We start from the raw sequence: 15012 nt of genomic DNA, 5'->3' as shown, positions 1-15012 counted from the left end.
TTTGGGATATTTGAGGAATTTTCTGAATGTTTCTGGAATTTTGTTGGACTTTGAGGAGACTTGAAGAATTGTGAGGGATTTTTCTCAGATTTTGTGGAAATTTGTAAAGATTTTGTGGGATGTTTGAGGAATTTGGTAGTGCTTTGAGAAGGTTTAGGGAATTTTGAGGGTTTTTTCACAATTTTGTGATGCTTTTCTGGAATTTTGTGGGATTTTGAGAAATGTAAAGAGTTTTGTGGGACGTTTCTGGAATTTTGTGCGATTTTATTGGAATGTTGTGGAATATTCTGGAATTTGGTGAGATTTTGAGGAGACTTGAAGAATTTTGCAGAGATTTCCTTAGACTGTGTTTAAATTTGTAAAGATTTTGTGGGAAGTTTCTGGAATTTGGTAGGGTTTTGAGAAGATTTTTCTGGAATTTTGTGGGATGTTTGTGGAATTTTGTGGTGTTTATTTGTAATTTTGTGGGATGTTTCTGGAATTTTGAGGGATTTTGAGGAGACTTGAAGAATTTTGAAAGATTTTTCTTAGATTGTATGCAAATTGGAGGAGATTTTGTGGGATGTTTCTGGAATTCGGTAGGGTTTTGAAAAGATTTAGGGAATTTAGTGGGATGTTTGTGGAATTTAGTGGGATGTTTTTGGAATTTTGTGGGATTTTTCTGAAATTTTGTGGGATTTTTCTGGAATTTTGAAAGATTTTGAGTAGACATGAAGAAGTTTGAGGTATTTTTCTGGGGTTGTGTTGTAATTTGTAAAGATTTCGTGGGATGTTTCTGGAATTTTGTGGCCTCTTTCAGGAATTTTGAGGGATTTTTCTGGAATTTTGTGGGATTTTGAGTAAATTTTCTTGGGCATTTCAAGAATTTTGTGGGATTTTTCTGGTATTTGATGATGAGAAAATTTAAATAATTTTGTGGGAATTTTCTGGAATTTTGTAGATTTTTTTTGGAATGTTGTGGAATTTTCTGGGATTTTATAGGATTTTGAGAAGACTTGAGTAATTTTGAAAGATTTTTCTTAGATTTTGTGGGAATTTGTAAACAATTTGTGGGATGTTTGTGTGTCGTGATTTTAAACCAGTAACTAAAAAAGATTACTTATTTTTTGCTGTGAGATATGGATTAGAACAAGAGCAAAACAGGCTTAAAACTTAAAAGGAATAAAGAAAGTTTATTAACAAACTACAAGAATAAGAACACCAGAGTAAACTTCCAGAAAACCCTTTTTATCCCCTACTACCCACCATTCCCTTGTTCGCATGACAACAGAGACAAAAACTTTGGAACTTTGATGGTTAAAACAGTCCCAATTCTTGTTACAGTCTTTTCACCAGTCTTTGTAGAGAAACAGAAGTCTCTTTCTGCTAATCTATGGAGTTTCTCACAAGAAAACTATTTCTGTTACAGTTTTCTATTTCCCTGATGTCAGCTGCTCAGAAATGCTGTCATCAGTTCTCTCCTCCCATTTCACATCACTCTGAGGTGTGTATGGATCAATGAGTCTAGGGATGTCATTTTAAGGATGAGTTATTCAAAGGCAAAAGTCTTCTTCATCTGTCTCTGTGAGCTTTGCTGGAAACAGAAGTTTTCTCCTTGCCTCAAGTGGCCCCAAATCTTCAACTATTATTTCTCCCCCCTCTGTTCCAGCACCTCACTGTATCATAATTACTCCACCTTTTCCTCAAAATCCACACTTTGAACACTCTATTCCTCCCTATATACTCTGTCATGAATTAAAGGAGTTCTTTCAGAACATTATTGTCCATCTCCATAGCTTTAACAGAAAGATATTTCAGCTTATAAAGCATCTCCTTATTCTCTACCTTTCCTGAAGCTTCTTTTCTTTCCTGTCACTGGTAGTTTATAAAGTCTCTTTTCATGTTGATCACTCTCTTTTTCTCTCTCTGGATAAAAGGATTAATCTGCAAGTCTCATCTGGGTAATGAAAAGGTTAAAATCTTGCCCAGGCTTTGTAGATGGTTCTGTGATCTCTGCCGGAGCAGCAGCTGGAGCTGTCTGCGATAGAAAATTCTTCATGGCTGCTCTGGAGAGTGTGGTCACTGTCTCAGCCTGCCGCAGGTCCAGAGCTTTTTCTCCTTCTTTACTCGGCAGTCTCTGGTGAATTCCGTCACAGCAAAACCTGCAGCCGAGCCAGGAACCGGCCTGGCCCGGCCAGAGCCCAGGACAAGCCCCGCAGGCCCCATCTCCCGGCCGGGAGCCGCGGCAGGCCCAGCCCAGCCCCCGCCCGGCCGCATGGCCTGGGCAGGGAACGGGAGGCCTGGAGCTCTGTTACCTTTCACAGCCAGGAAACAAAGAGAGACAAGAGTGCTCTGGCTTTACATCTTAAGGTAGGGTTCACAAGTTGATCCCACTTTTCAATGGTCAAAACTGCTGTCAATTCCCAGTAATGACCGATAATTGGTCAGGAGAAAAGGCTCCCATCAGTCCCCAGCAACTTCAACTTCCTTAGCTCCTAAAACCACCTTAAAGGTAAGGTTGCCCCATGACAAAGTCTCATCAAAATCCCACAAAATACCAGAAAATTCCACAACAGTACAAAAAAACCCCTACCAAATTCCAGAAACATCGCACAAAATCCCCACAAAATTCCAAAGAAGCTAAGAAAAATCCCTCATAATTCTTCAAGTCTCCTCAAAATCCCACAAAATTCCAGAAAAATCCCAAAAAATTGCAGAAATTTTCACAAAAGCCCAACAAATTCCAGAAACATCCCACCAAATCCCCACAAATTTCCACAAAATCTAAAAAATATCTCAAAATTCTTCATGTCTCCTCAAAATCCCTCAAAATTCTACAAAAATCCCACAAAATCTCCTCATTATCCAACAAAATTCAAGGAAAAATCCCACAAAATTGCAGAAAAATCCCATACAATTCCCTAAATGATCTCACAACCCCACCAAATTCCAGTAACATCCCACAAAATCCCCACTAATTTCCACAAAATCATAGAAAATACCTCAAAATTCTTCAAGTCTCCACAAAATCCCACAAAATTCCACAAAAAAATCCCACACAATTCATTAAATGTTCTGAAAACCACAGCAAATTCCAGAAACATCCCACCAAATTGCCGCAAAATTCCACAAAATCTCAGAAAAATCCCTCACAATTCTTCCAGTATCCTCAAAATCCTTCAAGATTCCAGAAAAAAAATCCCACAAAATTCCCTAAAACTTCCCAAAACCCCACCAAATTCCAGAAACATCCCACCAAATCTCCACAAAATTCCAAAGAAGCTAAGAAAAATCCCTCATAATTCTTCAAGTCTCCACGAAATCCCACAAAATTCAAGAAAAATCCCACCAAATTGCAGAAAAATCCCATACAGTTCCCTAAATGTTCTCAAAACCCTACCAAAATTGCAGAAACATCCCACCAAATCTCCAGAAAATTCCAAAGAAGCTAAGAAAAATCCCTCACAATTCTTCAAGTCTCCACAAAATCCCACAAAATTCAAGAAAAATCCCACGAAAATGGCAGAAATCTTCTCAAAACCCCACCAAATTCCAGAAACATCCCAGAAAATCTAAACAAATTTCCACAAAATCTCCACAAAATACCTCAAAATTCTTCATGTCTCCTCAAAATCCCTCAAAATTCCACAACAATCCCACAAAATCTCCCCAATATCCTACAAAATTCAAGAAAAATCCCACCAAATTGCAGAAAAATCCCATACAATTCATTAAATGTTCTCAAAACCTCACTAAATTCCAGAAACTTCCCAGAATATCAAAACAAATTCCCGCATAATCAAAGAAAATACCTCAAAATTCTTCGTATCTCCTCAAAATCCCTCAAAATTCTACAAAAATCCCACAAAGTCTCCTCAATATCCTACAAAATTCCGGAAAAATCCCACAAAATTGCAGAAAAATCCCACAAAATTGCAGAAAAATCCCATACGAATCATTAAATTTTCTGAAAACCCCACCAAATTCCAGTAACATCCCACAAAATCCCCACTAATTTCCACAAAATCAAAGAAAATACCTCAAAATTCTTCAAGTCTCCACAAAATCCCTCAACATTCCACAAAAAAATCCCACACAATTCATTAAATGTTCTGAAAACCACAGGAAATTGCAGAAACATCCCACCAAATTGCCGCAAAATTCCACAAAATCTCAGAAAAATCCCTCACTATTCTTCCAGTATCCTCAAAATCCCTCAAGATTGCAGAAAAAAATCCCACAAAATTCCCTAAAACTTCCCAAAACCCTACCAAATTCCAGAAACATCCCACCAAATCCAGACAAAATTCCACAAAATTCCCAAAAAATCCCCCAAAATTGCAGAAATCTCCTCAAAACCCCACCAAATTCCAGTAACATCCCACAAAATCTCCACAAAATTCCAAAGAAGCTAAGAAAAATCCCTCACAGTTCTTCAAGTCTCATCAAAATCCCACAAAATTCAAGAAAAATCCCACCAAATTGCAGAAAAATCCCACACAATTCATTAAACGTTCTGAAAACCCCAGCAAATTCTAGAAACACCCCACCAAATCTCCACAAAATACCAAAGCTAAGAAAAATCCCTCATAATTCTTCAAGTCTCCACAAAATCCCACAGAATTTCCAAAAATACCATACAATTCATTAAAAGTTCGGAAAACCCCACCAAATTCCAGAAACATCCCACCACATCTACACAAATTTCCACAAAATCTAAGAAAAATCCCTCATAATTCTTCAAGTCTCCACAAAATCCCTCAACATTCCACAAAAAAATTCCACACAATTCATTAAATCTTCTGAAAAGCCCAACAAATTCCAGAAACATCCCACAAAATCCCCACAAATTTCCATAAAATCTAAGAAAATACCTCAAAATTCTTCATGTCTCCTCAAAATCCCTCAAGATTGCAGAAAAAAATCCCACAAAACTCCCTAAAACTTCCCAAAACCCTACCAAATTCCAGAAACATCCCACAAAATCCAGACAAAATTCCACAAAATTAAAAAAAAATCCCCCAAAATTGCAGAAAGCTTCTCAAAACCCCACCAAATTCCAGTAACATCCCACAAAACCCCCACTAATTTCCACAAAATCTAAGAAAATACCTCAAAATCCTTCATGTCTCCTCAAAATTCCACAAAACTTTCATAAAAACTCCTCAGTATCCTACAAAATTGCAGAAAAATCCCATACAATTCCATAAATGTTCTCAAAACCCCACCAAATTCCAGAAACATCCCACCAAATCTCCACAAATCTCCACAAAATCTAAGAAAAATCCCTCACAATTCTTCAAGTCTCCACAAAATCCCACAAAATTCAAGAAAAATCCCACGAAAATGGCAGAAATCTTCTCAAAACCCCACCAAATTCCAGAAACATCCCAGAAAATCTAAACAAATTTCCACAAAATCTAAGACAAATCCCTCAAAATTCATCAAGCCTTCACAAAATCCCACAAAATTCCAAGAAAATCCCACAAAATTGCAGAAATCTTCCCCAAACCCTACCAAATTACAAAAATAACCCACCAAATCACAAAAAATTTCCACAAAATCTAAGAAAAATCCCACAAAATTCATCAAGTCTCCTCAAAATCCCTCAAAATACCAGAAAATTCCACAACATCACAAAAAATACCACAAAATTACAGAAACATCCCACCAAATTCTTTAGTCTCCTCAAAATCCCACAAGATTCCAGAAAAAAATCCCACAAAATTCCCGAAATCTTCCCAGAAGTCTACCAAATTCCAGAAACATCCCACGCAATACCCAAAAAATTCTACAAAATTCAGTAAAATACATCAAAATTCTTCCAGTCTCCACAAAATCCCACAAAATACAAGAAAAATCCCACAAAATTATTTAAACTTTTACAAAATCCCATAAAACTCAAAAAAAAATCCCACGAAATTGCAAAAACAAAACCAAAAATCCGTAAATCTTCCCAAAAGCCTAGCAAATTCCAGAAACATCTCACAAAATCTGAATATCCCACAAAAATCAAGAAAAATCCCCCAAAATTGCAGAAATCTTCTCAAAACCCCACCAAATTCCAGTCACATCCCACAAAATCCCCACATATTTCCACAAAACCTAAGAAAATCCCTCAAAATTCTTCATGTCTCCCCAAAATCCCTCAAGGTTCCAGAAAAAAAATCTCAGAAAATTCCCTAAATCTTCCGCAAACCCTGCCAAATTCCAGAAACATTCCACCAAATCTCCACAAAATACCACAAAATCTAAGAAAAATCCCGCATAATTCTTCCAGTCTCCACAAAATCCCACAAAATTCCAGAAAAAAATCCCACAAAATTGAAGAAATCTTCTCAAAACCCCACCGAATTCCAGAAACATCCCACCAAATCGCCACAAAATTCCAAAGAAGCTAAGAAAAATCCCTCAAAATTCTTCAAGTCTCCACAAAATCCCACAACATTGCAGAAAAATCCCACAAAATATCCTAAATGTTCTAAAAACCCTACCAAATTCCAGTCACATCCTACAAAATCCCCATACATTTCCACAAAACCTACGAAAATACCTCAAAATTCTTCATGTCTCCTCAAAATCCTTCAAAATTCCACAAAACTCCCACAAAATCTCCTCAATATCCTACAAAATTCAAGAAAAATCCCACCAAATTGCAGAGAAATCCCACACGATTCCCTAAATGTCCTGAAAACCCCAACAAATTTCAAAAACATCCCACCAAATCTCCATAAAATTTCAGAAAAATCCCTCACAATTCTTCAAGTCTCCACAAAATCCCTGAAAATTCCACAAAAAAATCCCACCAAATTGCAGAAATCTTCTCAAAAGCCCAACAAATTCCAGAAACATCCCACAAAATCTAAACAAATTTCCACAAAATCTAAGAAATACCTCAAAATATTCATGTTGCCTCAAAATTCCACAAAACTCCCACAAAATCTCCTCAATATCTACAAAATCGCAGAAAAATCCCATAAAATTCCCTAAATATTCTCAAAACCCCACCCAATTCCAGTAATATCCCAGAAAATCCCCACTAATTTCCACAAAACCAAAGAAAGTACCTCAAAATTCTTCATGTCTCCTCAAAATCCCACAAAATACCAGAAAATTCCACAACAGTACAAAAAAACCCCACAAAATTCCAGAAACATCCCAGAAAATCTAAACAAATTTCCACAAAATCTCCACAAAATACCTCAAAATCCTTCATGTCTCCTCAAAATCCCTCAAAATTCCACAAAACTCCCACAAAATCTCCCCAATATCCTACCAAATTCAAGAAAAATCCCACCAAATTCCAGAAAAATCCCACACAATTCATTAAATGTTCTGAAACCCCCAGCAAATTCTAGAAACACCCCACCAAATCTCCAAAAATTCCACAAAATCTAAGAAAAATCCCACACAATTCTTCAAGTCTCCTCAAAATCCCAAAAATACCATAAAATTCCACAACAGTACAAAAACATCCCACAAAATTCCAGAGACATCCCACCAAATCCCCACAAAATTCCATAGAATCTAAGAAAAATCCCTCACAATTCTTCAAGTCTCCTCAATATCCTACCAAATTCCAGAAAAATCCCACAAAATTGCAGAAAAATCCCACACAATTCATTAAATGTTCCCAAAACCACACCAAATTCTAGAAACATCCCACAAAATCTCCACAAATTTGCACAAAATTCCAGAAAAATTCCATAAAATTCAAGAAACATCCCATAAAATTCAAGAAAAATACCACAAAATTGCAGAAAAGTCCCACAAAATTATTTAATTTACATTTGCCTTGGCAGTTGTAGATCCCGGCTGTTCTTGCCCCTCTTCTGCTTGCCACTTGAATTTTAGCAGTACAGCTGCAATTGCCTCTTTCAATCAGTGCTGCCCACTGTGCTTTTGTCACAGGGAACTCAGGATTTTTGTTTCAGGCATCATGATCAGGAGAGATCAAAATGCTCCCAAGTCCCTGAGCACTAAGTCGAGGGGAATTAAAGCCACACAGGTCACATTTGCAGTGCTCAAACACAGCCCTGTTGCTGCTGCTGCTGCTGAAACAGAATCAACTGACAGAGGCCATCACAGAAATTGCCTCTGCAGTGGCAAATAAAATGAAAAAATCCACCAGGAACAGGAAAAAACCAGAACTTCCCAACTCGCTTCATTGTTTCTTCTGAGCAGCAGAAGAAAAAGGAACAGGGCACCTTTCAGGCAGCTCCACAAGCTCAGGGTTCTCATTTCCTGGGGAATCTGAGATGCAATTGGCCTTCTTAAAAGGACAAAAGCAAAGGGAATGAATTGGGAATTACTAGGAAAACCGCCGCCTCCGCTGCGGCTTCCCCGGCCCGAGCTCCGCCGCTGTCGCGTTCCAATGAGGGAACGCCTGCGGATGCCCGGCCCGGGGAGGTCGGGGAGCGCTCGGGGGCCGTTCCTGGCCCCGGGCCGAGCACTGACGGCCGCGTCTCTTCCCCAGGGAAGGCGCAGGAGGCCCTGCAGCAGCGGTACCGAGTGGGTTCACTGCTGGGGCGCGGCGGCTTTGGCAGAGTTTTTGCGGCCACGCGACTCTCGGACGGACTCCCGGTGAGCAGAGGGGCCGGCGGCGGGCGGAGGAGGAGGAGGAGGAGGAGGGGGCGGAGAAGGAGAAGGGGGCGGAGGAGTAGGATGGGGCTGGACACGGTGGGCGGTGAGCTGAATTCGCTGTTCCCTTTGGCTTGCAGGTGGCCATCAAAAAGGTGCCACGGAACCGCGTCCGGCACTGGGGCGAGCTGGTGAGTGAGCGGGGCCAGCGGCAGAAGCCGGGGCGTGCCGGGCGGGGATGAGCCGGGGCCCGGCAGGGTGGGAGCCACCAGGACACCTGGAGGGAGAGCGGGCATGGGGCCAGCGGAGGGCACAGAGCATCCCGGGCTGGCTGAGGGCTTCCCGAGCCCTGGCACGGCCTCAGCCCCACTGACGGCACCGTGCTCCTCCCGCAGCCCGACGGCACCAGCGCACCACTGGAGATAGTGCTGCTGGACAAGGTGTCCACAGGCTTCCCCGGTGTGGTGCAGCTGCTGGAATGGTTTGAGCTCCCCAACACCATCGTGATGGTGCTGGAGCGCCCGGAGCGGTGTCAGGACCTGCGACGTTTCATTCGGGCACGGAGGTTCCTGTCCGAGGAAGAGGCGCGGGAGCTGTTCCAGCAGGTGCTGGCGGCCGTGCGGCACTGCACCAGCTGCGGGGTCCTGCACAGAGATATAAAACCAGAGAACATCTTGATTGACCTGGACACCGGCGAGGCAAAACTGATTGACTTTGGCTGTGGCACCTACCTGCAGGACACAGCCTACACTCAATTTGCAGGTGAGCCCACACAGGGGCAGGCTCCCAGTCCTGGCATCTCCTGGCCCAACCAGGGTGTGGCAGCAGGGATTCTCCCTTTTGCTGCCAGTCACAGGTCTGTGTCTTCAGCCAAGTTGCTTTTGAGCAGGGCTGGGTGGGGACCCATCTTCCATCCCTGCTGGCAGTCTTTGCCTGCCACTCTGCCCAGGACTGGGGATGGGGCTGGGGCAGCCAGCCTGACAAAATCCCCCGTGGGTGGGGGTAGCAGAGAGGGGGAGCCAGAACCTGTGCATCTGCTGGTTTGGTGTGCAGGTGAGAATGGGCTTGGACTGCTCTGCTTCCCTGGTTTGCCTTGGTTCAAGATATTTTTTTGGCAATGCCAGCAGGGAGGATGTGGGTATGGTTTTTCCCCAGCACTGAGTGGGTATTTCCCTTTGTGTGTCATGGTCAGGCCTTGCCAGGGTTTCCGCTGCCCTCTTCAAACACCAGTGGCTTCTTTTCCAACCCCAAGTTTGTACCCAAGTCCCAGGTGCTGGCGAGAGGGCAGCAGGTCACCCCGTGTGCCACTGGGGAAGCCCCCACATGCCCAGGGATGCTGGGGTCAGGCTGTGGGAGCAGCAGCATCCCCCTGATGAGCTCCATCCATATTCCATAGGAACACTGTCATACAGCCCCCCAGAATGGAACGACTTTGGGTGGTACCACGGCGAGGCAGCGACCGTCTGGACCCTGGGCATCCTGCTGCACGAGATGGTCTGCGGGGAGCACCCTTTCAGGAGGGGCAGGAACATCAGATGGGGCCAGCTCCCGCTGCCACAACGGGTCTCCCAAGGTGAATCCTCATCTCTGGGCACGGAGGGAACACCAGTGTTGGGAGACAGCAGTGGGCTCGTGAGCATCCCGCTCTGGCAGCTGCTGAGGAGGTGGCACATGTCCTGCTCTCCTGCTCTCCTCCAAAACAAAGAATTGATGGGAAAGTTTAGGCCCAGCTCTGAGCACATCCAGCGTGGCCTGGGCATGAGAACAGTGGGGCAAAGCAGACAGGAGCCTTCTCCAGCTGACCAGTGGTTTGTGGTTTCTCTCCCCAGACTGCCAAGTTCTGATCAGGTGGTGTTTATCCCTGCACTTCTTGGACAGGCCTTCATTAGAAGACCTGTCCTGTGATCCCTGGATGCAGGATATTCATCAGGCCTAGAAGAAGGGAGAGAGCCACAGGCACAGTGATGCAGGGACCTGGTAAGTTACAGCTCCACACATGCCCTGGCAATCAGCAGCAAAGAAACCCAGACTTCTTTGTCCTGCCTGTGTCACTGCACTGGGCTCATCGAATGGGAACACACAGCCCTTGTGCTGGAGCTGAGCTACTCTGCCCAGCACTGGTAGGCACCATCTGAGCTGGTTTTGCTTGTCCTGGTTCACTGACAGCCAGGCCCTGGGCAGAACCCTGACAGCCTGGTGTCACCCCAGGGAAGAAGGAGCCCCTGGAGAAGCTGGACCAGGTGGGGCTGCTGCTGCTGCTGGAGACATGGAGGACAGCAGCAAGGATGACAACCTCTTCCTCCACCTGGCCAGCGGGAGCTGGCGATGATGGACTTTGATTCTGGCACCTTCTTCAAAGCCAGGCTCCACTGTGAATTTTCAGGTAAGTCCAGACCCAGGGGGATGCTCCCAGATTTGTGCATTGGCCGGCAACCAAAGGTTTCCCCCTTACTGGGGCAGATGCAACTGATTCCTCAGTGGCTGCCCAGCTGGTTTTTGGCAGGGCTGGGGACGTGGGCTGGGGTGGTTACGAAATGGGAGTGGGATCCTGGCCCTGCCAACAGCCCCCAGCACCCACCGTGCCCCGGGCTGGGGCTGGGGCAGCCAGCCCGACACAAACAAACCCCCATGGCAGGAGCACAGGTGGGACTCCAGAACCTGAGCACGGCTGCTTTGCTGTGCAGGCAAGGAAGGGCTTGGGCTGCTCCACTCCCCTGCTTTGCTTTGGGATCACCGTGATTTTGGGGGACAGTGCAGGGGGAAAGGGAGAAAGCATGGGCTTCCCTCACCCGTGGGTGGGTTTTTCCCTAGAATGTAGGGGTTGGGCCTTCCTCAAGCTCCTGACAGACATAAGATTTTTTACCATTTTTCTTGTTTCCCCTTTTTGTCTGTAACCTATTTTCATTAATTTGTTGTTTGTTTTTCTAAAGGAAGCGTTCTAGGTGGGGTCCAGTCTGGATCAGGAAGTGCTTGGGACCAGCTGTGGCGTGGATGGGCCGTGCCCTTGGAGAAGACTGAGGACATCATTTGGGACCAGCTTTTCCTCTGGCAGCGGATGGTGTGAGGTGGGTCCTCATCTCCTTGGCATGGGTGGGACAAGAGCTTTTGGGAGATGGCAGCGGGCACAGGAGCATCCCGCTCTGGGCAGCTGCTGAGGGGCTGGATCTGCCGTGGCTGGCTGCAGGCTGGGCACATGTCCTGCCCTCCTGCTCTGCTCCCAAAGGCAGCAGTGATGGGCAGCTTTGGGCCCAGCTCTGAGCACGGCCAGCATGGCCTGGGCACCGCGGCTGGCTGGGACAAGGGGACAGGAGCCTTCAGCTGACGGGCGGTTTCTGGTTTCTCTCCTTGCAGCCGGGCTCTGCAGATGCTGAGGCTGCTCTGGGCTGTGCCAGGGCTCTGCTGGGCTCAGCACCGGGCCGGGATCAGCCAAAGAAGAAACGGTGTGACCTGCAGCAGAGACTTGAGCATTTTGGCAATGCAGCTCAAGTCTGCAGAGTGTCCACCTCCAAGGGAAAACATTACACCCCCCAAAAATTAAACTTGTTCCATAACTTCTGAAATGAAATCCATCTGGGATGACCCCAAATGACATTTTTCATCTTGCTCAAGCTGTAGCTCAGCCCTTCTCTGAACAGTTGTGTCCCCACACCTGCCTTTTACTTCCCAACTGCTCCCTTCTTTCCCCCAGTGAGTTCCCAGCCCATCACAGTCTCCATCACACTGCAGCCTTCCTTGATGCCCCTCTCCACAAGGAAGGTCAAGCCCCAGTCTCAGGGACTCATCCTGTCAGTGGCTGAAGAGCAGCAATGTCTGTCTGTGCCAGGGGCTCTTGGATGTCTCTGTATCCATGGACAGAAGGGTCTGTCTGTGCCAGGGGCTCTTGGATGTCTCTGTATCCATGGACAGAAGGTCTGTCCTTGCAAAGGTTTCCATAATATCTTGGTACCCATGAGTATGGAATGAACACAGAGAGTGGAAGTGTCAGTCACGTTGTTTGCACACTCCTTCCTTTCCATACAAGACACATCCATGCACACCCCCACGTAGAGATATATTAAAAGGATAGGGATGGATAGAGATTTCCCACAGAGCTCTAACTTTGGCATAACTCACCTTGTAAGCCATGGCCAGGGCATTTTTTTCCCAGCTCTGTGTCAGTAGGTGTCCAAGAGCTGAAGGGAACAGAATTTAGAAGCAGTTTCAGGATTTCTAGGCAGGAAAGGGAGCTGACAACCATCCACATAACTCACCGTATTCGTCGGGATGGGCTGCTGGTTCTTTAGGAATATGGCACAATGGAGACACGAGACTTGGGATAATCCCAGCTCTCTGTGGATCTGTGCAAAGGTGGAGCAGCAGAAACACCTTGTGTCTTCTTTGGGGACACAAGGTCCAAGGAGCTGGGGTGGCAGAGCGTGACCTGGGCTGGTGGCAGGTGAAGTCCCATTTCCTGACATCCCGGAGTGGCACAGGACAAAGCTCCAAGCAGCCACAGCCCCACTGAGGAAGTCCTTGGAGTGCTGCATATCCCATAGGAAAAGCTGCATTCACTCAGGCCATTGGGATTTATCACTTCCATTTGCAACACTTTAGGTCCAAGTTTCAAACTGCAAAATTTTTACACTCAAGACACAGTCATGAAGAACATGTATTTCAATTTCCTATTCCTTTAACTGCAGTGTAAAATATCTTAATATTGGAATACATCCATAAAATCTGTAAAGGAAGGCAGCTAATGGATCCTTTCCACTAGCAGATGTACAAACTAAGTAACTAAAATCAAAGCTGAGTTCTCTTTTTCAAAAGACCTCTTTCTTACTCCAGAATTATAGAAGATTTTTCACTACACATTTGGGGGTAATTTTTATCTTTCATATTTTTTCGTGGTTTTTTGTTTGTTTGTTTGTTTTTGTTGTTTTGGTTTTTTTTTTACAGAAAGCATGTCCTAGAAAAGGCATGTCCTTTGCTCCTGGTTCCCGTGTGGAGCAGCTCCCTTCCCACTGGCTGAGCTGCTCAGGCAGAGCCCGGCAGCTCCTGGCCCTGCAGGGCTGAGGCTTTTCCCTGTTGCTGGGCACAGACTGATGGAGCAGCACTGCTGAACACGGGCACACGCAGAGGGAGCAGAGCAGCTGCCTTTGCCCACCTGAAGCTCCAAGGCCAAACTCTGAGCAGGCAGAGCTGGAAGAGACTCGCAGGCTCCCTGTTGGCTCTGCTGCCCCACTTGTGCCTGGCCCAGCTCTGCGTGAGGCAGAGGGAGAACAAGGGGCAGCTCCCTCCCAGCCCCAGCCCAGGGACCCCTCCAGCCCCGGGCCTTGGGCCACTGTCAGCACCCGCTGCTCCAGCCACCGCTTCTGCTGGCACTGACAGCAACAACCAAACTGGGGCTGGTCCCGAGGGAGCAGCAGCAGTGCCTGGATCTGATCCCTCAGTCTGGGGCAGCCCCCTGGGGGAGCAGAGGGCACAGCAAGAGGGACAAAACCAGGCAGGGGCAGAGACTGGGAAGAGCCAGAGCTGGGAGCAGGAACAGCTGCTTCATTGCGCTCTTGGAGAAAGCTCTTGGCTGGGTCAAAGCACTGAAGGGTGTGAAAGGCAGAGAGGAGGCCACACCAAACAATGCTCCTGTTTTCACACCCTCCTGTAATAAATGGAAATGATTCGTGCTAACTAAATTGTAACTATTTGGAAAGTTATTATTAGAAGCAATCAAGGGAATTGGTGTTACAAGGCAGATGTAGCCCTCTACAGATGTTACATGTTAAAATTAAGAGAGAGGATGTAGTTTTGAGATAAGAAATATCCTAAGACAAAATCGACCTTGAGATGGATAAAGTTGGAACGACTTTAGGCACAGGGCCTGAAAATTATAAGACTAATTAGTGGAGCACAATGCTCACTTACATAACACTATGCTTAATATGCACACACAACCTGTAAGGTTATCCAGAGGTCAACGAGGATGAGTGTAAGCCTTCATCCAAAATACCACCAAAAGAAGACTGAAGACCCCTAGCAACAAGTGAAGCATGCACCATGAAGAACAGTGATGTAAAATTTAAAAATTGAAAGTAGGGGGAAACTTATCGGAAATAACATGAATGAATATGTATAAGCATACAGTATATAAATTTAGTTTGAATTGCTTTGTTTTGTACTTGAAGTGGGGTGAGAAGCCCTCCCCATACCCCAGTCACTCTTGCTTATGCTTTAATCATATTTACGGGTAAGCTATTGTCATGGGTTGACTTTACCTTTAAGATAGTTTTGAGAGCTAAGGATGTTGAAACTACAGGTGAGTGATGGGGGTCTTTTCTCCTGACCAATTATCGGTCATTTCTGGGAATTGGCAGCAGTTTTGACCATTGAAAAGTGGGATCAACCTGTGAACACCTCCTTAAGATGTAAAGTCAGAGCACTCTTGTTCTCTTTGTGTTTCTGGCCTCTGACAAGGTAACA

General features: G+C 45.2%; 2 protein-coding genes across 2 annotated transcripts in view; both read left to right on the top strand.

Moving 5' to 3' along the window:
- LOC102107146 (uncharacterized) overlaps nucleotides 1-15012 on the top strand; it is a 178884-nt gene that overhangs the window by 150088 nt on the left and 13784 nt on the right. The gene's annotated exons all lie outside the window — the stretch shown is intronic.
- Nucleotides 711-10495, top strand: LOC148182866 (serine/threonine-protein kinase pim-1-like). Its single transcript, XM_088064223.1, has 6 exons — nucleotides 711-725; nucleotides 8260-8562; nucleotides 8700-8750; nucleotides 8955-9321; nucleotides 9956-10132; nucleotides 10389-10495. Exons 1-6 carry the CDS (start codon nucleotides 711-713, stop codon nucleotides 10493-10495), a joined length of 1020 nt encoding a protein of 339 aa, XP_087920349.1.

Source organism: Pseudopodoces humilis, chromosome 18 (genome assembly GCF_049639895.1).
Source record: "Pseudopodoces humilis isolate 2021_Gansu_Grassland_sample_001 chromosome 18, ASM4963989v1, whole genome shotgun sequence".
In the NCBI taxonomy this organism is placed as follows: domain Eukaryota; kingdom Metazoa; phylum Chordata; class Aves; order Passeriformes; family Paridae; genus Pseudopodoces; species Pseudopodoces humilis.
The sequence above is the reverse complement of the archived record's forward strand: the minus strand, read 5'-3'. Positions and strand labels throughout refer to the sequence as shown.

Bases quoted from the DNA above. Each gene is read 5' to 3' on its own strand.
- LOC148182866 (XM_088064223.1), top strand. The intron at 8,751-8,954 runs GTGAGTGAGCGG...CTCCTCCCGCAG, and splicing joins TCCGGCACTGGGGCGAGCTG to CCCGACGGCACCAGCGCACC. The intron at 10,133-10,388 runs GTGAATCCTCAT...TTCTCTCCCCAG, and splicing joins GCCACAACGGGTCTCCCAAG to ACTGCCAAGTTCTGATCAGG.